Here is a 26,134-nt window from a genome sequence, read left to right as displayed (position 1 = left end):
GTGTAAGTGTCTATCCCCGTGTGTCACACACAGTAAATGCTCTATTATGATGACTTTTTTGTTGTTGTTGCTTTACTAGCTAAAAGCTACTGCTTCCTGAAAATTAATCGTCCCTACATCAAAATTTAGGAAAGCTGAAGGGGCTCAGAGCAGATACTGTATCACCAGGTATCTTAGGGTGCAGTGCAGGATTCCCCTCAGGTTCTCAGGTGCTCAAGTGGCGCTGCAGAGGAGGCATCTTGGCAACGGTGAGGGTGGTGGCCTTCTTTGTTGGGTCTGGTAGCAAATGAAAGGAACCATGATTTAGAAGTCCTTCCTTGAAGAAGTCTGCCTTTGTTCCTCAAAGGATGCCCAGTAGACCTGTCAAACTGCATAAACAGCCAACATTTCCTCTCTTGTACATCCTTTCCCCTCCTCTGGGAGAGACATGATTGGTTCCAGAGTTTGGAAAGGTCTAGGAGGTTAAAGTTAGTGGCCCCAGGAGGGAGAATAGAGGGCTTAGCTCAAAGGGGGTTTGTGCTTGCATTTTAATTGAAACCAGTTTTAACTCTTGGGCACAGAGGTGCCTTTGGTCCCACAGTGTTGTACAAATCCACTAAAAAGTCCAGTGTTTAAAACACAGTGTGAGTATAGGATCCATGTTGAAATTGAGAAAACTCCACAGGTTATTGTTTCTTTTGTTTACTGTCTGATTAAAAGGTCTTACATCGAATCATCTCCTTTCTTCCTCAGGATCGGAACATGATTCTGGGCAAGCATGGGTTCTTTGTGAACCCTTCTGACTCTGTGGCCGTCATCGCTGCCAACATCTTCAGCATTCCGTATTTCCAGCAGACCGGGGTCCGTGGCTTTGCACGCAGCATGCCCACAAGTGGTGCTCTGGACCGGTAGGTCTCCATTCTTGGGCCCACCTGTCTCCAATCACACTGTTCTTCATTACGCCCAGCACTGTGCCTGGAGCATGCGTCTTCCGCTTGCAGGATAGCCACAGCTGCAGTCTCTCTTGAATGAGGTATATTCAGGGTTAGATCTCTTCTAAGGGCCTGCCAGCATTCTTCACTCCTCCATCCTGGTACTCGCCACACTGTGGTCTGCCAGGCTATCTGTCTGACCACTCCACAGCTAGGCTGTCACCTCTACAGAGAAAACACTGTCTTTTTCACTGTCTTAGTTTCTGCTTGGCAGTGTTTCTAAATATCATAGGATGTACACAATGAGTAAATGAACATTAGAGAAGAAATGAATGATGGTACTTTCTTTGTATTCAAGACGTTATTCCTGATCTATACTGGGTCACTTGTTGAGCAGTGTGCATGAACCATGATTGAGAAGAGTATTTTTAGGGCGATGGAGAGAGATGGCTCAGCAGTTAAGAAGAGCACTGCTCTTCCAGAGGATCAGGGTTCAATCCCTAGCACCTACATGGTGGCTAATAACCATATATAATTTCATTTCCAGAGGAATCCAGTGTCTTCTTCTGTCCTCTGAGAGTACTGCACACATGTGCCGTATAGGTACCTGCAGTCAAAACAGCCATATACATAAAATACGTTTTTAAAAAGTCATTTAAAGCAACTTCAGACTTTAATCAGAACTGATTACTCTTGCAGGCTTAAATGCAGTGATGCCTCATTTGTCCAAACACTAAAGCAGAAAGTTCAAAAAAGTAAAATAGGGGGAAATACATGTTTTGCAATAAAAGACCAGTGGCAGTAAACAGAGTCTCAGATTTTCTTGCATGTCAGCTCATTTGGGCATTTTTCATTTATAGAAGGTGGCATATGAGACCCATGGAAAATGATTAAAAGTAAAAGTCATAAATAACAAACAGGCAATGCGTTACAGCATGTCAGGAGCTCAGGAATCTTCCAGTGAATTAACAGTAAAGAATGAATGAGTATAAGGCCATGGCTGTGAGAAAGGAAGAGCGTATTGGTCCTGGCACCTATAACACTGGCTAAGCTTACAATGGTCCCTTGGCCAGAACAGTAGATATTTTACATGTTTGATTAACTCATTCAATTCCTTTTAAATGCCGTTAATAACCCCACTTTCTTGATGGATGTCAAAGCTCAAGGAAGCTAATTAAACTCATTCAGCTAGTAAGTGACTACGTCAGGCTAGCTGGATAATGAAACTATCTATAGTCAATATAATGAGTATGTTAAGAGAATTAACATTTTATTCTTTCCCTAGAATGAAAATTTTGTATATAAATTCCTTCTTACGTTGGTGTAAACAAAGGAGATTGTGTAAGATATATATCTCAGTGTGTCGTAGACAGTAAATGCTTTGTTTATTATGATGAGTTTTGGTTTTTGTTGCTTTACCAACTAAAAGCAACTGCTTACTGAAAATTAATCTTCCTCACATGAAAATTTAAGAACACTGAATGTGGAGCCCCAGCCCCCAGCCTCTAGGCCACACAGTGTTTCCCCTTGGAAGGTGAGGTGGTCACAGAAGTACTGCTGGCTCCACTTGAGTTAGTAAGGAGAAAGTATTGGTGCTGGGACTGAGTGGAGTTCTCCATGTGCTCCATCTCTTGATCCTCCCTGAACCCCGACTTCAAGAGAGAAGAGCTGAGAGCCAGGAGTTGCCAGCCTTGGCTAAGACCCTGCAGCTGACCAAGAGCAGCACCAGAAGCCAGTGTTTCTGCCTCCAGATCTGTCATTTGGAACTCAGAGCTGGTTGGTGGCCTCATTATGGTGGCCTTGAAATACTTTCTGTGCCTTTTCAGGAATACTTTAATCATACTTTTTGGAAAAATTGATAACCTGTATAGACTCAAAACTGAAAACCCTTATTTCAAATAAAAGTGCTCTTGTGGTGCTCAGAACCGTAGATGTGATTTTCCTCCCTGTCAGAAGTCAGACGAGCCACCTAACTTTGCTTGAAAGGAGCGGGCAGGAACCTGGAATGCATGCCTCACTGAGACTGCATTACAACTTCCAAGCAACTTCCACTACTAGGGTTTTTTTTTTTTTTAAGTCACTGAAAAGTTCTTTCCTTACTCATCAGTGCTGGGAATCTGATGCAGGGCTGAGCGTGCTAAGCATGCTCCCCACTGCTGAGCTACGGATGCAGCCCCTCAGAGCTGTCTTCAGTAGTTTGAATCTGTATAGGAAGGAATAAGAAATTTCTAGGAGGAGAACGAGACCACTCATGAGAGTGGGTGAGGCTGACTGGATTTGGAGACTCCACAGCGGGACGCCTGGTGATAAGGAAGAAATGCTGGCTGGACGTTGAGTACCGGGCTGTGGGTCATGTGACCTGCTCTGACCTGCGCTTTCCCTGTGAAATGCTGGCCTCTGTGATTATTAATGAGCACACCAAAACACCATTCTGTTGCTCTTTATAGAATGCTTGTAGATGTGTTCTGTATCCAGACCCATGGGTTTCAATGCCCCCAACCCCGCTGTTTTACTACAGTTAAACTTCAAGTGCTAAACTGATCTGAATTATTTCTTTCTTCTCTTTTTTGCTCCATGTCCCTCTGAATCCATACAGAAGAGCCCCTTGTGCCCAAGTTTCCTTTTCTAATTTTCCTCCAGTTGTAGAATCGTGTTGACCTGTAAGCAATGTTAAATGGGACCCTTGCTTACAATGATGGTTGATCTTTTCCATCCTCACATGGCCCCGGTCGCAGTCCTGCTGTGATGTAACTTTGATTTCATGCCTTTGAAGGGTAGCAAACGCCACAAAGATCGCTTTGTATGAGACCCCAACTGGCTGGAAGTTTTTTGGGAATTTGATGGATGCAAGCAAGCTGTCCCTCTGTGGAGAGGAGAGCTTTGGGACGGGTAAGTGTCACTCATGCTAACATTTTTTTTTCTCCCACAACTGCTGCCTCAGGGGAATGTTAAGACTGCCTAGATCCTGGAATAGCTGGTGAGCCCTAAATCAAGACACGATTTATTTATGACAACCTGGTAAAGCATACACATTCGAAAAGCAGTGGGCGCCTTTGGACAGGAGGGCTGGCTTTACTTTCATAGGATTACAACTGCTGAGACAGGAAGTTTGGGGGCCTTCCTGGCAGCATTGGACATTGAGTCTCTAGGGATTAAACACAGGGTAAACACAGTTTTCTTCCCTTTGTGGCCAAGGAAACCTTAGCAAATGTTTTCATTTCTAAGAAGAAATATGGCAGAACAAGTCACTTTTTTTTTGTTTTCTTTTTATGTAAGAAAAGGTTTAGGCATGGCATTAAATCTTTCCCTTTCATGGATCCAAGTTTTCTGTAGCAACAAGTTATGATTTATCAGGCTTAACTAAAGTAGACCTTGTGTGTGAACCTAAGTAGATGGGTGAGAATAATGTAAAAATATAGCCTTAGCATGAGGGTCTCTGTGTGGACTGAGTTGGAGGGAGGGTGGCATGGAGTCTGGTGATCTCTGAACCCCATTTCTACACATATCATTCTCATGTCTGCCAGTCGAGATACCAACTTGAGCTCTGGCCTCCCTCAGATTCTGACTCTCCCTACCCTCCTGTCTCATCGCATCTGGAACAGTTGTTCTTCTCCAGACGTCTGCACAGCATGTGCTCATTTCTAGCCAGGCTGCAAGGCTCTCAAGTAGTCCCACCCCTTACATTCTCTCCGCCCACATTTTAAAGTACAGAGGCTCATCTCTGTGGTCCTCTGTTACTCTCCGTTTAGTAAGGAAAAGATTCAAAGCAAGCATTCGCCACACCTTGTGATTGAGTGCCCTCATGCTTGTCAATCAGGACTAAACACCTATCTTTCCTCGGGCCCTAGAGTCTGTGCTGGGAGTCTGAGCTGATAGATGCCCCGTGGGTTTTTATGAAGTTCCAAGCCATTTACTGTTCTTGGGAGAATGCCCGCACTTTTTGATAACAAGTTGACCTAATAGACTTTGGGGTTAAAAAAGATAGATGAAGCCAGGCAGTGGTGGCACATGCCTTTGATACTAGCACTTGGGAGGCAGAGGCAGGAAGATTGCTGAGTCTGAGTCCTAGGGCAGCCAGGTCTATACAGAGAAACCCTATTCTGAGTCTTTAAAAAGAGAATATAAGACAACTGCTTAGTCTTGTCCTGCGTCACCAAACGAGGGTGATGCCACTTAGCTCCGTGAGCTACTGCATGACTGTTCCCTGTGAGATGGTCTTTTCCCATAGAATTTTCAGTGGTCTCCAGTCAGTCAAGGTGCAGCACGAGCCAGTCTTCTGGTCCTCCCCTCTTTCATTTTCTGTGCTAGGAGATGAGTCTTGAAATGCTAGGAAAACACTGGAGCAAAGCGACATCCAGCCCTGTCACTCTTCCTCGTGGAAGAGGAGCTTTTCCGTGGCAGACACTATGTCTAAACTTTTGGGTCTGTGTCTCTAATGGGCCGCACTAGTGCTGAGCCTGGAGAACAGGAGGATCTAGAGTCAGGTTTTCTAGACTCTAGATTTGTGGAAGAATGCTAGTTTGCTGAAAACTAGTTTGGGAAACTTGAATAGTCATACTGATATTAGCATTTGAAAAATCCAGAATATTTTAGTATAAGAACCCTGTTAACACAGTTTTAGTTTTACTCATTCCTCTAAATACACACACACACACACACACACACACACACACATATACACACACACAAATGCACTAACATTTTATCCCATGGGCCTATATGGGAAGAAGCATTCATTGTATAGAATGGATCCGAGCCAAGCAGGAATCTGTGGCATTGACTAACTGAGAAGAAGCCTGAAAGCTAGATATCACAACTGCTGTCATAGACAGCAGGTCTTCAGGTGCCAGCAGCAGTACTCAGATCCTGTCTTCCCCAGGCTACTCATTACTCCTTCCTCCACTTCTTCACTTCACGTCGTTGGTAGACTCTCCCTCACCAGCTTCTAAATGCTTCTGAGTTCACCAGTGCCTCTCATGGACGTCATGCCCCAAACTGATCCCAAATGTTCAAGACCTGGCAATTGAAGAGTGTGGGAAGCAGTTGTTTCTAGTGAGCTGGACATTCTGCTTTCTTTGGTAGAGCTCACTAATGGTAGCTTTTAGGATACCCTATAATACTGTTGAGCTTACATCGGTTTGTGTGCAATGTGCTCATCTGTCTGTCAAGGAAAATTATCCTGGTTATATTTGTGGAGCTAACTGGTTTGAATGAAAGCGTCAGACTTCAGACTCTTGATTGATCAAGTTGGTTCTTATTAACCCATTCAGCCAAACCTGGTGCCAGCCATGGTTTTCTCTTCCGTTGCTTGCTACCTTTTATATTCAAAAAGATAAAAATCTCCTGAGACAAATTCACAGCTCTTCTTGTCTTTGAGAAAAAAAAAAAAAGAAAATCGTTAAACAGTTTGTAAGAGATAAACAAATTGTAGAATTGCTAAGTGTGATGCTAACGAGGCTGCTCCTTTGTGTCTCTGGTACTGTGCCCAAGTGGAACTGGCTCACTCATCTGAATCCCGGGGTCCTCGGTTACAGTGGCATCTTGTCCTCTACCACATCCCTGCCTGGTAAATGTCCCCGACAGTTCCTCCACAGCTCCTCTCAGGGTGGATGCGAGTGAGCCTATGTTTCAGTTCTCTGATTTTGCCAATTGGAAGATACTGTATTTCTGCACTCTCCCAACTGATGGCAGGCAGTTTCTCAGGAAAGCCTCTATGGCCTTCTAGGATGAGCCCCACATACTTACCTTTGTGTACTCACCACAATGATTTATTTGCTGCTATTCCTGTTGGCTGCACCAGACTGTAAGTTTCATTAGCACAGAGCTTTATCTGTTCCAGTTTCCATTGTATTCAGACAGCCTTTTGTGGGACCCAGAGTAGAAGAGGTGTTGAGCAAATGCTGCTGAGTGAGAAAGTAAGAACACTCCTTCCTTGGCGCCCTCCATTTAGACAGGTGCGCCCCTGCAGGAGGGAAAGACCTTTGTACGTCGTCGGATGTGATGTCCAGTGTGGTTCTGGAACCGTATGCGCCCATCAGTGTATTTCTGGTTTTTGTTTTTCTTGAATATAATGGAGAATCTGTACGTCATCTCTTGTAACGGGATGGGACTCTTGTGAGGACTGAGCCACATCCCGACTCCAGATCCCAGCACTGAGGACTCTGCCATCTCTGTTAGAAGAAGTAAGCGTTTACAAAGGCAAAGCTCTGCAAACAAGCAAGACTTCAGAAGCAGTAGCTCACAATGTGAATCAAAGCATAGGCTCTTAAAGAGCAGGCCTCGCTACTGTGAACACAGCGTTCCCAAGGATACACTTGCCGTTCTTCCCACAGAGACAGCTACTTTCTCACATGACTACCGTAAGTGCAGGTCTGGACCCACCCTTAGGCATCAGCATTATATGTGCCAGAGATAAATGTGGTTTTTGTTAGGACTCAGAATGTGGAGGCAGAGCGAGGCAGGATAGTGGGCCCATTGTTTTCCATTGATCTCATGGTGCCAAACTGGTTGTTCTCATAACCATAGATAGTGATGATACACAGTGACAGTGACAGTGACAGTTCCGACCCGCTTTACTCAAGTTAGGAAATTGAAAGATGAATAGTTCAGAGTGTCGCTATTTTTGAAATCCTTCAGGAAAATGGAAGGTTTGGGAAACACAGAGAGGAAATGTTGGAGATGAACTTTGTATCTCTTGGAGATTTGCAGTCAATTAGGATCTTTCTACAACTGGAGACTCACAATGTGGTTTTGCTTTTTGGTTTTTTTCCTTATCCCATCTAAAAAATGGTGACATATCACACAGAGATGATAAAGAATTAACATATCCTGGGATCTATTTCACTTTCTTAATAAAAACCTTACATGTTTATATTTCTTTGTACCAAATCATTTCTTAATTGCTCGTTGGACTTGACTGTGTCTTGATGCTAGGTTAGTCTGTAGCCATTTGGTAAACAAGCTGTCCTCTTGGTGGGCTCTATGAGTTTCTACCTTTCAGAGAAGCCAGATCCCAGCTATCTAATTACAGATATAAAGTGATAGGAGACGTTGGACCAGGTGCTCAGAGCTTTCCACTCAGAATGCCTGATGCCTGCTATAGACGGTCCGATACTCTGTCTTCCCATTCTACTTGCATAGCTTTGAGTACATTTCCTGATACACATAGAGCACCCAGGGACGATGGCAGCATCCTGTGTCTGGAGTTGTTACAGGCAAACTATCCCAATGGGACTAGGCTTGGACCCTAGTATACTCTTACCTGCATGTCTACCTCCTGACCTGTGCCTTGGTGCTCATCTGCAAGGATGGGAGACCTATCTTGGCACTTATAACATACTGGAATTGATTCTTTTTGTTGACTATAAAGTGAAGTTCATGTTAAGACAGTTCCTATTGTCCAGGCACTCACTATCTCCCACCAAACTCTATAGGAAGCAAACCCAGTTCCAGGGCAGTCATGAGGCTATGCAGAAGAAATGCTAAGCAACAGGTGCTCCTGGGGGACAACCCCTTGAGGGTTGGAGTGGGCTGGAGAAGGCTTTCTGTGGAGTCAGTCCTTTCCAGCTGATACTAGTTGAACACAGAGAGGGAAACAGGATGGTACTACATCCAGGCAGCTAGGAGCTGGCCATTCTGGGGAAAGCCCTTCTTGAGAGCTGTCCTGAGCCAACGGTGGGCACATCACATAGTCAAGAATAGGGTATAATCATGGGGAATGGTAGCCACAGCACGGAGGGGTCAAGGGTGCCGTCCTCACTGAGGGTGAGGTGATGTTAGCCAGGCTGCTGGGGATGCATGGAAATTTCCAAACAGAGAGTGTTGCATGTTCAGAAGGGAGGGAGGGGGAGAGGGAGGCAGGCAGACAGACAGACAAGACACTGATACTTTCAGAGAAGTCCATGGTGCCGTTTTCCAGCTGTCCCACCCCTGTCTCAGGCTGTCATCTGGCAGAGGCAGATGCCAGCGTGGCTCTTGAGATGCCCATGGTAGTAAATGTAACCGAATCCCTAAACCGTTAACTTTTGGCTCCCTCAGATGGGGTTGACATTTTTCTTGCCTATGACCCAGAGCGTGCCCTGACTGAGCCCAGTTTGTCCTTACCACGAGGTGCTGATTAAGCTGGAGTACAGTGACAGGTGGTTCGAGATGCTGAAAGGGCAGAATTCCCGGGGGCTCAGTTAGGCCCCACGCCAGAGCAAGAGTGAGGACGCTGAGAACAAAGCCCAGCACTACCCTCCTGCTGGCTGGGGTGACAGTGGACTGACTCTGTGCCTTACATTTAAGTGAACTTAGCTTCTTGCACCTTAAAAAAAGCTCAGGAGTGAGAGGTGCTTCCTCTTCTAGAGGAGAAAGTGTCCTGGATTATATTTATCCGTTTTCTTCCCAGTGTGTATAATGAAAGGACATTATGTTTTGAAAGCTTAATACGGTGAAAGAAAAACATTGCTTTCCCTAAAAATGTTGTTTTTCTCTTTACTTCTAATAACATCTTGCATTTGTATTATAAAACATCCAACAGTTTGTATGTCTCCACTGGGTGTCTCAGAGCTGTGTGAGAGGGCAGGCTTCCCTCCAGTTTTGGAAATGACCAAATGGAGGCTTTGAAAAAAGTGAAGTAATCTATTTAGACCCAGATGGCTCCTAGGAGCAGTAACCCAAAAGTTGAGATTTTCTGTCTCTCTCTGTGAAAGCACAGCTATGACAGCAGGTTAGCCCCATAGGCACCACACCTTTCTTTCATTGAGAACCATTACTATTCATCAGAGCACCAAAGGAAATAGAATTGATCTGCCCTTCCTGAGGAGTAACCAGATTACCAGGAGTTTTCTTCCATCCAAGATTCAGGGAACACTTACCGAGACTGAAGAGCCTACAAGCAGACTAGAATGTGTGTTGACGTCACCCAGGGCAGGGGCTTCGTTTATGATAGTGAGTGTCTGTCTGTGTCTAATATTTCCAAATAGATTAGTCAAAGTTGGCATGATTTTTTTTAAGGTTTCTTTTTCATTTCTCATAAAAGGAAAAAAAAACTTTGTTTTTTAGAAGTGGAAATAATCTTCATGCTTTCAATGTAGCACCCACACCCAAAAAGGAAAAAAAAAAACTAATGTGAACTTTTAAATTTATTAATTTATTTTAATCAAAAAGGAAGTGCAGGCATGGCGGCACATGTCTGCAGTTGTCAGAGCCCTTGAGGATAGAGGCAGCTCCTATTTTTATTATTTTCAGCTCTCTGAGACTTATGCTACTTTTATTACAGGTAATCTAAGCACTTTTATATTCTAAGATAGAGGCGATATTATCAGATGAATATATTCACTCAATTAAAATTATTTAGATAAAAATTGTTGTTTATGTTTTCTTTCAAGCAATCTATCTTATTTTTATTGTTTTCAGTTTTCCGAGGATAGAGGCAGGAGAGCTATAGGCTCTCATCAAGGACACACAGGGAGACCCTGTCTGTAAATCACCTGGAGAGGTGCTGAGCAGCTGCTCTTTCAGAGGACCTGGGTTCAGTTCCCACTGCCCATGTGAGGTGGCTCACACCTCCTTTAAGGCCAGTTCTAGGGTTTTTGATACCCTTTCTGGCCTCCACAGGCTCCTGCATACACATGGTACACATAAACACACACAAAGGTTCATAGGCGTGCTCCTAAAAATAATAATAAATACATCTTTAAAAAAAACAAAATGGAGCATAAATAAATAATTCCAAACTATCATGAATCTCCAGTGTATTGGGGAAGCCGCCAGAATCCTCAGGGTGAACTGTTCCAAAATATCTCATTTGTAAATGCCGTGACAGGCAGGGAGCTTTTTATTCCTTAAGTAAAAGTCTGTAGATAATGAAATTGTGTAAATATTTCCAAAATATAAAGGCTTAAAATGTCCCGGCTGTGTCTCTTGCAGCATCTGGATTTTGAGATGTCCCTTTGCTTCTTATCCTGGTTGTGTTTTGTCAACTTGACATAAACCTGGGCATATCTGGGAAGAAGGAATATTAACCGAGAAAATGTCTCCAGTAGCTCATCCTTTAGGCAAGCTTGTAGGGCATTTTCTTGATTAATGATTGATGTGGGAGACCGAGCCCACTGTGGGTGATGCTGCCCCTGGGCAGTGGTCCTGGCTGTGTACAAAGCCGGCTGAGCAAACTATGGGGGAAATGCAGCTAGCAGCATTCCTTTAAGGTTTATGCTCCAGTTCCTGCCTCCAAGTTGTTGCCTTGAACTCTTCCTTTCATGCTGGACAACAGCCACAGAAAACACTTTCCTCCCCCACGCCATGATGCTTATCACAGCAATAGAAACCCTAAGAAAGAAATTTCTAAAAGTAGCATCCATCAAAGAGAAAAATCTTGGAAACAAAACAATATTTTTTAAATAAAAAAAAAACAGTTTTGGATTAGATGAATTAATTTACTTGCTCATCCATGCATACATTCATAGTTCCTTACTAAATTTCACATGGTATGCTGGTCATCAGAACTAGTTATAAAGATAGCAAGTCTCTAAGAAGCACACTGTTAGTGGAGAAAACAGAAAGGTAGGGCTCAAGGAGTGTGGTTATCAGCTCCGAGCTCTTGCTTGGGTTGCCATAGGAGAAGAAAGAAAACAGAACTCATAATTTCTCAGAGGATTGCTTTGAGAGCTAGTCTTAAAGAGGAGAGGATATTTGAGCTGGGTCTAAAAGGATGAAGACAGGAAGGAAAGATGTCCCTGAACATGCCCACAGAGTGGCCAGCATCATTCCAGATACCCTAAATCACCAAGAAAAGACCATGTGCAAAGGCAAGCAGAGCAGGAATGCATGTAAAGAATTCACCATGGCAGTATGGGAAACATGATTCTAAAGATTGTGTGCAGTCCTCAAGAAATAGAAAATTAGCTCACTGTGCTGTATACTTTATTTTGGTATAAAAAGTTAAAATGCTAAAAGTTAAAGTTTTGGCTTATAGCAGACTTCTAAAAATGGTCTTTACACACACACAAGATAATTTCTTAATTTTGGTGGAGATTTTGTTGTTGGTTTTGGTTTTGGTTTTTTTGGAATGGTGTTTCTCGTCTAGCCTTGGATGTCCTGGAACTCAACTCTGTAGACCATGCTGGCTGTGGATCCAGATATCAGCCTGCCTCTGTCTCTGAGTGCTGGGAATTTAACAAGCAAATAGGATGTGTCACATCAACAAATGGGTCCTTACTGGTTTTGAGAAAGCTGTCCTAGAACAGGCTAGCTTCCCTTAAGAGTTTGATACTTTCTTCTAAATTGCTTTTCAGTAGAGTGGTGTCAGTGCACACCCTAAGAGCATTGTGTTAGAATCTCATTTCCACTATGCTTCCCCTAAGCTTAAGGCTCGAATGTTTAAATCTGTAGCTTGTTGTCAAGCAAGTACCAGTTGCTCATTGTGGTTTAATTTATCTTCTTAAAAATAATGTCAGCCCTTCATTAAATTAGTTGATTCATTTTTGTAAGAATTGCCCATTTATCTTTGGTGTATTTTTAAAATTTAAATCTTGCTTTTCTCTTAACTAATAATATTCTCTTTTATACTGAGTGTGGAAAATAATCTATTTTATTTATTATTATTAACTTTTTTACTTGTTCACTTTATATCCCATTCACTGTCCCTTTCCCTGTTACTTCTCCTATAATCCTTGCCCCTTCCCTCCAATAATTTGTTTTAGAGTTGTAAATATGTAGATTCTTTAAGCTGTATCAATGACCTTTAATTTTATTTATAGTATAGTGCTATGAAGAAGTAGGTATTTTTAAGGTAGATAAATGTCAGTTGTTTCTTTCTGAATAGTAGTTTTACCTGCATTTATTACTCTCAAGAGTAAACAGGAATTTACATATTTTCTAGTATGTAAAGGCTTTCAGTCCCCCCTCCCTTTTTTTTTTTGAGACAAAGCCTTGTATAGCTCAGGTTGGACTTGAACTTATGATCTCCCTGTCTCTACCTTCCTGTGCTACAATTTTATGTGGGCACCATCATGCCTAGTAAGGTTTTAAATTTCTAAGTTTTAACTGTTTTCTTTTTAAGGAATAAACCCTAAAGTTCCTTTATAGTAATGAGCCAGTTATGATAACATCATTGAGAACAAGACACCATTTTCCCATAGGCTCAAAGTGAGATTTTATTAACTTGAGTCTCTCTTGTATCTGTATCTCTGTCTGGGTGCTTTGTTTTATTCCATGGTGCTACATACAGACTGTTTTAATTTACCAAGAATTTACAATAGACACTTTATTATTATTTATTGATATGGGACTTTTTCCTCCTATACTAATACTTTGTAGTTGATACACCAAGCTCTACCAGGTTATCCCACAGATGCCTTTTGCTGTCTCTGAATTTGATTCCTAAATTACTTCCACTGTTTGTAACTATTGTGTTACTTTGTTGCATTCCTGAGCCCTTCTGTGTCCTGGAGTCTTCAGGAGAGTCCTAGACTGCTTCGTTTGTCTGTGTACTGCTGGGCTTGCTCTCAAGGACTCTTGAAAAGCCACATTTCTCATTCCCTTGCAGGTTCAGATCACATCCGAGAGAAAGATGGACTGTGGGCTGTCCTGGCCTGGCTCTCCATTCTGGCTACCCGCAAACAGAGCGTGGAGGACATCCTCAAAGACCACTGGCAGAAGTTTGGTCGGAACTTCTTTACCCGGTAAGACCTGGATTGGGTTCAATGGATGGTGAGAAAGCGAGCAGAGAGAATTCTCAGGCAGGCGGTGTTAGTTCTGTCTGGAAAGATAAAAACACTCAGGTTCACTCACCTTCTTAAGCTGGAGACTTTGAACATGATTTGATCAGGGTCAAGGCGAAGTCTGCTTTGAGCCAGCCTTAAAGAACAAGGATTTTAAAAAACTTAGCTAGCCTAACTAGAAGAATATATGCTTTATAAGCATTTTTAAATGTATACATCAGGTTGGCAGGATAACAACACTGCATTTGGATTCATAGAAGTAGATTTGAATATGAATTTGTTCTTTTCTGAGTTAGAAAGTCACTTAACCTTTGTGTTCAGTTTTCTCATCCGTAGACAGAAGAATATCGATTTGGCTATTGAGAAGATCAAGTGACATCAGAGTCTGGAGGCGTTTTATAAACTCTAGATCTCTAAAGGCCTGGAAGTGTTTCTCCTTAAACTCTGGAAAAAATGCTCAGTTCAAGTCGGCTTTTCTGACTCATTAAATAGGACCCATGGCTGTTTGTCATCTTCTTAGTCATAGATCCAACAAATATTTACTCCCTATTTTTCTTTCTCCCAGGTACTAGAGATTATACTGGAAACAAGATGATTAAAAACACTTAACAATTCTTTTTTTTTAACCATATATACTTTTATTTTTTAAGAAGTATTAAAATGTGGGGTGGGGCTAGAGGTGTAGCTGATTAATAAAGTGTCTGTGTGTATAGTATGTGGGAGGCTTTGGGTTCAAGTCCTAGAAATCTCCAATTTTTTTTTTACCAGTAGTGTTTTTCACTATTTCTAATTTGTCTATCTTTAATAAGTGTAAAAATTAAAGAATTGTTTCCTGGATCTTAATTTTTTTATGAAAAGGTATATTAGATAAAGCATTTATATGCAAGAAATTTATGGATATAGTTTCTCTGGACCTCAGTTGCCACTTTTGTTTTGTGTTTTATTTTCATTGTTCTAAGGCAGAGTCTCACTGTGTTTGCCCTGGCTAGCCTCAGACCTCAAATTCACAGCAATCTGCCCGCCTCTGCCTCACAAGTGCTGTGTGAAAGACATGGACCACCATGCCTGGCTTTATTTTGTTTTGTTCTTATTTTTTGTTTGTTTTTTTTTATTTTCTTAGTTGTCTTTTTAATAAAATAAGTGCATTGGACTAGATGTCTTTAAAAGAAAAATAAATGTGTATATATTCCAGGGCTGATAGTCTTTGGTTTTTAGAAAGGCAGAAAAGAATTCAACCCTAAGCAACATGAACTCATTAATCTTTCAAAAGGATTCTGATTAAAATGCTCTTTTGTTGAAAGCATAAGTAAAAAACTGTCATGTTTTATCATGAGGAAGTCTTAGGAACCAATCAGGAATGTCCTCTCTAGGAGCAAGAACACCTGGTAATTCACAGTAGCATCATGGACTCACTCTAGCCCCAGAGTTTCACAAAAACCATACTGTATCTGGTTTTATGCTCCATGGTGTCTCCTAAGTCATAGAGATACCGTGTAAACAGCCTTTGAATAGATAAATGAGTGAACAGTAACCAGTGTGAAGTAAGGTTGAGTGGTGTTCAGAGCTTCACTCTTGATACATAAACACGCCTCCATATTGGTAATGTCTCATCATGGCTTTACTGCTTATCAACTACAACTGCCAATCAAGGACTACAAATCCAGCCTTCAGAACCTGCCTTTGTGATTGGCTCTGACTGCATTGAACCCTCTGTTCGCTGAACAACGTTAGACACTGCCACACTGTTGTCTGTCATAAGCCTCGAGACCATTAGTTGATAATACAACCTAGATCCCAAGAGTCAGGACAACTGACCGTTCTTTGCTGGAGTCTTAGCCTGCTCTGTCTGGTTACAAAGCCAGGATTCTTTCCATTCCAACCCTCTGTGTTCTGGGATTTAAAAATCTTTTTTCCCAAACACCCAAAGGTCACAGGCATAGAGCAGAAGCCTGGTTGTAATTTCTTGTTCTTTATCATTTTAACAGAGGGAAAGCGCCAGCTTCAGTAGGGAGGGGGCTATTTTGTCTCAGCTTCGAAGACTCCTGGAGCCAGCATAAGTTGGCTGTAATTCTGCAATATTCCTCATGTCTCTGAGGTGTTACAGTGCACATCTTGTATTTGTTTCACTATTGCAAACAAATGGGTTCTGCCATCTTGAGCCTCTAACTGTTTCAAGAGGACATGTACTGCCATGTTAAGAAAAGCAGGCAAGTGTCTTTAACTTCCCAAAAAAGGAGGTTGAGAACAAATCTTGAAAGAAAATAATAATCACAGAATTTGATTTGTGGTACAGCTGTTTTCTTTTCTTGATCCTTTATCATCCTCTTACGGCATCCTCTGCCAGGCTAAATTTAAAGCAGAATACACACCCAGCTAAAGGAGCCTGGTGTTTGGAGCACAGCTAGTTAGGTTTTGGCTTCTTAGCTGGTCTCTGACATTCTGGCCTAGCTCAAGGAGATTCCTGTGGAGGCTGGAACTCTGTGTAGCCACAGTCTCATAGAACTACACAGGTCCAAAGCCTAGGGCAGGCCCTGCCCTCACCTTGTAAGAGCGATAGAAGTTTGGACAAGAAGGGCCTAAGTTATGTGCTGGCTGACAGCAATTTTTTGGAGGTAAGAGAGCTGTTCATGTTTCCTCCTCAAGTGGCAGAAGGAGGGAATATGTCTTCTTTGAAGCATCTTAGAGCCTCTTTCTGTAGAAAATGCAAGCCAGGAGTCCTCTGGCTATTCAGAAGGCCCTTCCCCTTTCTTCTAAGCTCTCCTTTTCACCCCAGCCCACTCCATCTCTGCTGGCTGACAAGCTCACAGCTTTTGGCAGCCTTCTGAAGGTATATGGCTTTTGAGGAGGGCCAAGGATGGAGACAGTGCTGTTTGCCTCAGATGATGTGAGGTCATCCTGGGCTCTCAACTACATAACTTCTTCCAGGTATGACTACGAGGAGGTGGAAGCTGAGGGTGCAAGCAAAATGATGAAGGACCTGGAGGCCTTGATGCTGGACCGCTCCTTTGTGGGGAAGCAGTTCTCAGCAAATGATAAAGTCTACACTGTGGAGAAAGCTGATAACTTTGAATATAGTGACCCAGTAGATGGAAGCATTTCAAAAAATCAGGTAGGAGCAGATTGTGGGTTTATGAGATACCTCAGGGTGTCATCTCCACCTCAAGAGAAAACTAGGAACTAGCCCCTTGGTTGTGCTTCCTTGGCAGGTGTGTTTTCCTGGGGCAGTTATTCTCAGCTGGATGTCTGCCAAATTACATGTGACTCTCATGAATACTTTCAGGGAGAATTCTTTTCCCATAGTTCTTTGCAGCCCCCTGATTCTCCATGGTAGAACTCTGAGCCTATATGCCAGAGGGAGTTTTGTAATTATACTCAAGATGCCATGTTGGAATGTATGGGGAAGTCTTAAAACCATAGAAGAACGTTACTATGGCCCTAGGGATCAGTTCTCCTCTCTTCAGGGGTCGCAGCAGTATGACGTCATGAATGACATTGCATGCTCTCCTTTCACATGTTCCAGACCCAGAATAAGGATATGCCTTTCTAAGGCAGGCCTCTGTTGTTATCCCCACTGTTGTTATCTGTGGCCATCTGACAAGGCAGTGCATAGTAGGACAGCATAGCTGAGAATCTGGACTATCCTGGATGGTGACAGATGGCTAGGGTTTCTCATGAAAGATACCTAAGGCAGCAAGGCAGTCACCCATTTCCCCTCCCCCCATGGTCACTCAGCACCCAAGGTCCACGCACTTTCAGGTCTCTAGCCTGTTGCCAAGGAATTTAAGTTGTGTCTGGGGATTCAGAAGCAGAAACAATGAAGGAGATGAAGGTGTTATCACACCTTAACCTCCCTGCTTGCTTTCTGAGAGATGCAGAGCTTTGGTCTGCTTTTTGAGAAGGCATCTGCCATGTTTTGGAGGGTATGGATTTGGGGAATCACTGGAAGCCCCTCAGTAGGAGTTACTAGAAGCCCCTCTACAGAGAGTGGGGAGTGGATGGACACCATAATCTCCCCAACTTCCGTGCCCAGTTCTAGCAAGTCCACCACCGCATGCCTCCACCATGTATGAAAACTCTGGATCGGTTTGATTGATTATAACTTTGGTCTTGTAATCAGAAGGGAGGAGGCATGTAGAGGAGAGGGTAGCCCAGGGGAGAGCGGGGCTGTGCAGAAGCTGTAGTGAAGCCTGGAGAGTCAGAGCAGAAGTTCAGAACTTTGATACTCTAACTGTACAGGCACCTCACCCACGAGGTCACAGGCACACTGGGAAGCTAGGGCTGTGTTCTGTGCCACGTTGAATATTAGAGCTTTTATCAGAGAGATGGGGGTAGGAGAGAGAAGGGCCCAGAGGAAACAGGAAGATACTAGAAGCTTCAAGCTGAAATTTGGGAGTAAGGGCCACCATGGAATACTTTTAAAAAGTAAAGCATGCTGAGTGGGGGTGAGTGTACCCTCTGCATTGACTACCTGGAGAATACGCTCTGTGTACCCTGCCTGCGGTCCTCACAGTAAATCTAAAGAATGGCACACTGGAATTGTGAAGTGGTGACAAACCCCAGGAGATGAGGACCTTTCCTTCTGGTCAGTCTGTGGCATCCCAGATAGACTCATAAAGAGTGAAGGGCCCTTAGGAAAATATCTGTTATAGTCTTTCTTCCTTACACTGAAAAAAATACCATGAGTCGTCAACCTCTCCTTAAGCAAGGCATAAAGGTCCTGGATGGAGGGGAAGGAGAAAAAGGCCCTGCACCCACATGAACCTCATCCTCAGATGATTGACCCTGGATCATTCTGGGGTAGTATGAGCACCTGCTCCTACTGTCGGGCACATGATCCCCTTTATGGGATCCCCTACCAGTGCTTTATAAAGAGCTCTCCCTCTCATCTGCCTGTAGCTCCCTCAAGAGCCGTGCGTCAGATCTGTGCGTCAGATCTGTGCATCTAGCAGCTTTACTTATTTATTAAGCTCCAAACTGAAATCACCAGTCCATGAATCACAGGGAAATAGGCAGGGGAGAGAGCCTCATGGCGTCCAGCCTCACCATGGACGTATCTCCCAGATGACCCTGGAAATGCTACTCCTACAGTACTTAAGCCTCTTCGTCTGGATGCAGCGAGGGGCTGATAGAAGCGAGTCTCACAGGGCTCGATTGCTGCCATCTGTCAAGGATCTAATCCTCTGATGGATAAGATTTAGTCTCCAAATGGACAGCTCAGGGTCTGCCAGGCTTCATTCCCCTTTCAGGATTCGGTGGGAAAACCCTCTGCTTATCTTTTTCCAGGGCTTGCGGCTTATTTTTGCAGATGGTTCTCGTATCATCTTCAGACTGAGTGGCACCGGGAGTGCAGGAGCTACCATCCGGCTATATATTGATAGCTACGAGAAGGACACTGCCAAGATCAACCAGGACCCCCAGGTAATGGCTAAACCCTGAACCCTGGTTTGTTGTTTTGGTTTGAGGGAGTAATTGTGGCCCCCCCGAACCCACGATGTCACTGCCAGGTTTCAACAGCCCATCAGGTCAGCAGCTGTACTTGCCCTTTGTATGTTACAGCAAAAATGCCTGATAACTACCACAGTAATACTTAGCTTTTCTGAACATTTGCTGTTTACTAAGCCTGTTGCATAGGTATACTCAGTTAATACTCTCCTTTTTGTTCTCCCTCCGCCCTCCACACTGTGTGTGTATGTGTGTGTGTTGTGTGTATTGTGTATGTATGTAATGCATGCTCCTGTGTTCTTGGAAGCCAGAGGAAGGAAGTCATCCAGTGACTTGCCATCACTCTCTACTTTTTTCCCCCCAGACAAGGTCTCTTAACTAAGCCTAAAGCTAGGCTGTCACCTAGCAAGTGGCCCTCCTATGTCTATGCTCCCCAGAGTTCTGGGGTTCTTAGTATGTGCACAGCCATGCACAGTTTGCTTTATGTGAGTGCTGGAGATTTGACGCATATGGCAATGCCTGTGTGGCAAGTGCCCGTCCCCGCCCCAGCCCTCTTTATTATTCTCAAATTATATAGACTGTTATTCTCCTCATACTGATAATGGCACCAAGGCACAGAAGGGCAACTAGGCCTTACTAGGCTTGTGTTCTATTCAGTAGCAGTTACAAGAGAATCTTTATATGATGTCTGGGCCATCACTGACCACAAATAGCTTTGCACGGTGGATCATCTGCTCTGACAAAGCATACGCTGGTTCCAGCCATGGGGGGGAGGGGTCAGGGACAAGTGTTGACAGGCAGTTTTATTTGTCTTCATTGAAAAGCCTACTGACTTGCAGTCTGGTAGGTTGGATATAGGGATGATAAGGGATCTGGACTTTCAGGACAGTCACCAAAATGGAGGAGCCAAGAGGATCGGTTGTCCTCAGCGGAGTCTCCCCAAGTGTGTCCTCACAGCACTCATCCTGCCAGATGCTCCGGAGCCAGTGCTTTATCTCCACAGTGTCTGGGAAGTAAGGCACACTTGCTGTCAGTGATTCACAGCTCGTGCTGTACTGTAAAGGCTCAAGATGCTCATAGCATCTGCTGAAGAGTTCCACAGACACTCTCTGAAGGCATCAAATGGCCAGGAGGTGTGTGAAAAGGAGGCCTTGTCTCTTCCTAAGGGACATGCAAATGAAGGCCAGAATAAGCTACAACCCACCCCAGCAGATCAGCTGTTGGCAAAAAGACCAAAGATAAGTGTTGGTATTAGGGAATTAGGAAACACCTTGGTATGCCAATATCCAAAAACACATGACTCTACCCCCACCCCAGACGAGCAGATTACAAAGAATTTCCTCAGTCTTTGTCTGGATGTCTGTCCAGAGAAACTAGCGCCTTTTTGCTGAAGAGACGGCTGCATCTCCTACCCTGTCACTAACGGGTCCACGTGTGGGTCGAGCATTTTTGCTATCTGCAGATGAAGAGATAAGGGTGTAACCAAGTCACTCCATGCAAAATCACTTCTCCTTAAAACTAAGAGGGCCCTGCCACTGGCAGCCGCTTGGAGAACCTGGAGAACCCTATACTGAGCAGATGTGAGAGTCCTAGAGATCTTAACCACTTTGATGCCTGTAGTTAGTAACGCTGCATTAAGTGCTTAAATTTTTCCGAGAAAGTGCATTGCTAATATCTTCTCTGCCACCATGACAAAGAAGAACTATGTGGTGAGACTGGATGTGTAGATGAGTCTGACAGTAGCCGCTTCACTGTAAAGGTCCTGTCGGGGTCTGGGGGTTTGGTCTCATGAAAGAGTGCCTCTATCATCACTGTCCTGCAGAGAATCAAATTTTAAAACGTTTCATTTGATACCTTAAATACAAACCAGTTTTTATGAAAAGTAAAATAACGTGTGCCGTATGTACTTTTGCACACAACTTTTTTTTTTAAGTGCCTAATAAAATCTATAAAATTCAAATTTGGTGAGTCCTCCTAGAGTGGGCGTGAGCATACAGTTTGTACAGTTACTGAGGTCTTATTTTAAATTCTCTTCCTGTCACTGAAGATCCGTGTACATGGGTGAATTGTTTTCATGTTTGTATGTCTGTACAATGGTACAATGATAACTCGGCATTGGTCTATGGATTTGGGGAGACCGTGAATTTTAAACGCTTCAGCAGTGGGACTGGCACATTAGATCAGCTTTGAGAATGATCAGGTCCTGGCTGGAGAGACACACGGCTGGAGAGGTTAGGAGCATTTGCCACACTTGCAGAGGACACAGGTTCAGTTCCCAGCACCCACCTGGCAGCTCACAACCATGCATAATTCCAGTTCCAGGGACTCTGAGACCTTATTCCAACCTCCATGGATCATCGTCCTATGTGGTACACATGTATACATGCAGGCAGAACACCCACAAGTATAAAATAAAGAAATCTTAAAAAAAAAAATCAAACAAGGCAGTTAAAAGCCGGTGATGTGGCAAAGCAGATAAAGGCACTCGATACCGAGTCTTAGGACCTGAGCTTGAACCCTGGAAGCTGCACGGTGGAAGAACTGGCTCCCTAAGCTGCCTTCTGGCTTCCCTATCCCACAAAACATAACAAAGAATGATTCTCTTATAGTTGTTTAGTTCAAATTTTTGACTCCCAATTTTTAATTGTATAACATTTTTTTTTAACAAACTGTATTACCGTGTCTTTTAAGTCTGCAGTTTAGTGACGCTGTGCCTACTTGCATTGTTCCCGACACACCCTCACTTCCCAACCTTTTCAATTTTTGCAGAGCTGAAGCTTAACCTTTAGGTGGTAGCCTGTTTTCCTGACAGTCCTTGCAGGCAGCCTTCTGCTTCCTGTGTCTGAATTTGACTAGATACTTAGTGTACAGTTTCTTTTGTTAATACGGAAGTGACAAGAGCTTCTTCTCTTTCACACTTTTTCCAGTAGCCAGGTTCCAACATCAGTAATCTCCAAATCTTTATGTGGTTCTGACATCCATAGAACTTGAACCAAGGGCCCTGGAATGTGTAGTGCAGGCCCCTAAGATATTAGAGAAGGAGAAAAGGAGGAAGGTGAACACGCTCATGTCCTTTTACCTTCAAGACAAAAGCCTGATCCATGCTAGACAGAAGGAATGAAAAGTATACTTCTTTTGAACCTAATTTCCCAGGATGGAGGATCATAAAAGCTTGTGGTTCCCTCTGTGCCTGCAGACACCACCATCCAGCTGGGGAGCGTCTGCCTTTACTCTGTAGCTGGTGTATCTAAGCCCCAAGGGCAGCGGCATGTAGTAGTCTCAGCGGTGGAGCTGGCTTTCCCAGTTAACATGATCTGGTGTGGATGAAAGGCAATAATGGCAAGCAAAGGTCCTGTTCCTGGCCGTTTGTGTCTAGTCCAGCCACACTTCTGGTATGGTGTGGTATCAGTTTCCTACTCTGGAAAATGGGTAGTTTAACTAGATGAATAGTTTTTGTTTGACTAATATCAAAGATGATTCATTTCAACAGCGGAATCCACCCCTACCCATCCCATCCCTCCCCCACCCAGTGCCTTGAAGTATCTGTGAAGGGGGGATGTCTGAAGGTCTCTTTCTCCTTTTTAAAATGTATTTATTTATGTATATGAGTGGTCTGTTTTCCTGCATGTCTGTGTGATAGAAGAAGGCTTCAGATCCTATTATAGATGGTTGTGAGTCACCACGTGGTTGCTGGGAATTAAACTCAAGACCTCTGGAAGAACAACCAGTGCTCCTAACCACTGAGCTATCTCTCCAGCCTTGAAAGGTCTCTTTCAGTACAGTGTGAGGATCAGCTCAGGGGATGCAGAAGTATCTAAGAGAGAGCAGTGTTTTGTGCCTGACAGGAGTAATGGCAGAGGCCTGGGGAGAACTGAGTACCATGGTGAGAGAGTCACAATGTAAGGGTCTCTTAGTCTTGGTGGGTGGGGAGGAATATGGAGAGGTTATCGAGAATGGTGCTGTTGCTTGCTTTGCAGGATAGACCATGGCGTTCATTCACTGGAGTAAGGAGTGTTGGAGCCAGGCTTGGGTTTGCTGTTTTACTTAAAGCTTCAGACATGCTGATACCTGGGGTGGGTGGGTGGACTCATAAACCACAGATCTGTTTAGAAAAGTGATGGAAAGGGTTCTTCCCTTTGTGTTTCTCTCAGGTCATGCTGGCGCCCCTGATCTCCATTGCTCTGAAAGTGTCCCAGCTCCAGGAGAGGACGGGCCGAACTGCGCCCACTGTCATCACCTAGAAAGATGGCCAGATGTGGCATGTCCCTCCCCCAGGACCTGTCCACGCCACCTGACTGAAGAGCACAGACAGAAACAGTGTATTTGCCTGGGCCTTTTAGGACTAGGTCTTGATTTTTTACTTCCCACTTGATAAACAGTCATTTGTGAGGCACTGCCACTGTGTGGGGAAGAGGGGAAGCAGACCTGAGGGCTCGCACCCATGTCTATTCCTTCTCTTGCCCTATTGAATTGCTGCTGTGTGGGCCCTTGTCTCCCAGCATCAGGTACAGTACACTACACTGTAAAGATTTGTAGACTGAGGGTCAGCAACAAGGCCATCTCCTGTCCATGGGGTGCGCCTGTAAAATGATGTCAAAGTTCCTGCTTCACTGTGAATGTCTCCCCACTTATGTTTACATGCAATCCAACAGAATACGGTTTCTCGTGCCTTCTCTCTAATCAGTTTTTCTCCGAGCGAGATGTGCTTGTCTTCAGATCTCTGTTATTTTGCATCTCCCAGCTGCACAGATATTTGGGGTATTAAAGCAGAATGTGCTATACCATTGCCTGTTGTCATTTTTATTCATGACTACAAAGAAAGAAAACAGACTGTTTGCCTTGTTTGAGGAGGGAAGATTGTATTTGGTTTTGATGTCCTAGCCAGAAAAACTTGATTCCTGGGCAGGTCGAAAATCTTTCCACTTAAGAACTGTAATTTTTAATCTCATCAGGAGAGCAGCTCCTGGATACCCCCAAGGTTATCAAAAAGTCCTTGGTGCAATGACTTGGGAAAGAAGGTAATTTTCAGATCTGGAGGATCTGGTGGAGCAAAGTCATATATATTTGTCCTGAAATGCTGCTGTCCCAGGCCTGCCAACAGGGCAAGAGCAGAACCCTCAGAGCCCGCAGGGTAACACAGCAGTTAGAGGAGTGGACTTTGAAGCCAAGTGACTGGTTTGAATCCTACCTGACACCTCAGGTGACCTTTGAATGCCATTTTCTTCATCTTCAAAGTGGGAAATGAGAGTAACTCTAACGTTGGATGCCTGAGGATCATTAGGTGCACAGATCTGGAAACCAGTGAGCACAGTATCTACTCCACAGTAAGGTGTCAGACAGGCAGGGTTGTGATGTTGGGCTCTTTCTAAATGTTGGAAAACAAATCATAATACTAATATTTACAATTCATTTTATGGTTTGCAAGGAACTTGTAACACAAAGTTACTTGCTATGTTGACTGTTCCAGAAAGGGCTCAGTTCTGCATACCTCCACCATGCAAGGTGGACTCTCCAGTATAGGTAACCGAATTTTTACCCCATGGTAGAGATTTCCAGTATTACCATTTCACAAGGGAATCAGCCAACAGCTGAGCTTCACTGAAGACGGTGGTGGTGGTGATGGATAAGTGGTTCTGTTGCATTGACTCCATGCCATGCACTTGAAGTACTTTCCGTGTGCTCTGTAATCCCCGATGATTTCATGAGGAAGATACTCAACAATTCCCATGTTACAGGTGAATCCCAGTTCCCCACCAAAGTCAAAACCCTTGGAAGAGCATGGGTGCCCTGAGGCAGCACAACTCCACAGTTCACCCCTCCTGGGCACTAACCATTTCTAGTTTTTAGACTACATCTATCAGTGGGGAAAGATGTGAAAGCATTATTTTACTTACTAAAGGTTGGTAGTGTTCACCAGGGTGTTAAGAGACTGTTAGTTTAACGCTACTGTTCCCCTCAAGAAGTCTCAACATCTGCATACTTCAGCCAAGAAGTTAATACTGGCTAAGGGTCAGAGGAAAGAAATGATGTACAATAGGTATCACTGCCCTCCAAATGCTTGTAGGATTAGCTGGGGGATTAAATCAGTCCACAAGTAGAATGCCATGAATTGGGAGACCATTATTAGCTGTTGGCATTCATCTTTTCCTAGCATCTATTTTATTTCAATGTTGAGATGCATGCCGTCCAGAAACCCACCAACTGAGAAGTTATTATCCCCATGGTAGCCAGCTCAGCTTAACAGATGTTTAAACGCCTTGCTTTGGGTTCTTGGCTACCCTAAGCAAGGCCTTGTTTCTGACACTGTTTTTTGTTTACTCCAGATCTCTTTGTCTGTAGAATCAGCTGCAGACACTCCCAGTATTGCAACCCCTGGGATGGCTTTTAAAATGTCCTCTTTGCCCCAGCTATGGCATTGTGGAGGCTTAAAGCTGAGTAGAGAATGTGGGAGTTGGCTGACTGGGCGGGGCAAGGTCACCTTCTGTGGCTGCCTGCCTGGGTAGGGGAGGGACAGGGTGAACCTGGAGGAAGAGTATGAGAAATCTCTGAAAGGCTGGCCTGCTGCAGCAGCCAACACCTCACACCCCCCCAACTATGTAGTTCTTGACTCACCCTTGTTTTCTTTGAAGTGTGGGTGAGGATTCCTGAGAGAGGATAGGGATAGAATTGCTTGGGGCCCGGTTTGGAAACTTCATTTTCCCCTGGTCTTCACTCTGCTTTCCCTGGGGAAGCAGTTTCCTGCTCAGATGTTCCCCAGCACCCTGACTAGACCAAACTTCCAAGGCTGGGCTCTCCTCAGAGGAGGAGAGCAGAGACAGAGTTCTGTTCCTCTGGTTCTTTTGCCTCCTCTGTTCCAGACTCCACCCAGCTTCTCCCTGTTGTGTTCCACGACTGATTAAACAAAGCTAGTCTTGCCACATGCAGGAGATACATCCCTCACCTGACCCCTTGAAGTAGAATGGGTGGAATGAGAAAGAGTCCACTAATGGTCTCCGTGTCATCTCTGCAGGCATGGCAGGGCTTCCTGGCCTTCCAGCTTCACTCTCCAGTTACACTTGATCTCTTGAATGTTGAAAC

The 26,134-nt window shown here is 44.0% G+C and overlaps 1 protein-coding gene across 2 annotated transcripts in view; it reads left to right on the top strand.

Annotated features, from left to right (window-relative positions):
- The window catches only part of Pgm1 (phosphoglucomutase 1), a 59,087-nt gene extending 35,244 nt beyond the window's left edge, over positions 1–23,843 (top strand). For both annotated transcript variants that reach the window (XM_028778784.1, XM_028778783.1), the window contains exons 6-11: positions 733–887; positions 3,685–3,800; positions 13,441–13,576; positions 16,541–16,724; positions 18,899–19,033; positions 23,209–23,843. In XM_028778784.1, the coding sequence (XP_028634617.1) occupies positions 733–887; positions 3,685–3,800; positions 13,441–13,576; positions 16,541–16,724; positions 18,899–19,033; positions 23,209–23,298 (816 nt within the window). In that variant the 3' untranslated portion in view covers positions 23,299–23,843. The remainder of the gene's footprint in view (positions 1–732; positions 888–3,684; positions 3,801–13,440; positions 13,577–16,540; positions 16,725–18,898; positions 19,034–23,208) is intronic.
- The last annotated feature ends 2,291 nt before the right edge of the window (positions 23,844–26,134 follow it).

This window comes from Grammomys surdaster, unplaced genomic scaffold, assembly GCF_004785775.1.
Source record: "Grammomys surdaster isolate TR1022 unplaced genomic scaffold, NIH_TR_1.0 341, whole genome shotgun sequence".
Lineage (NCBI taxonomy): Eukaryota > Metazoa > Chordata > Mammalia > Rodentia > Muridae > Grammomys > Grammomys surdaster.
This window is presented reverse-complemented; position numbering and strand designations above follow the sequence as displayed.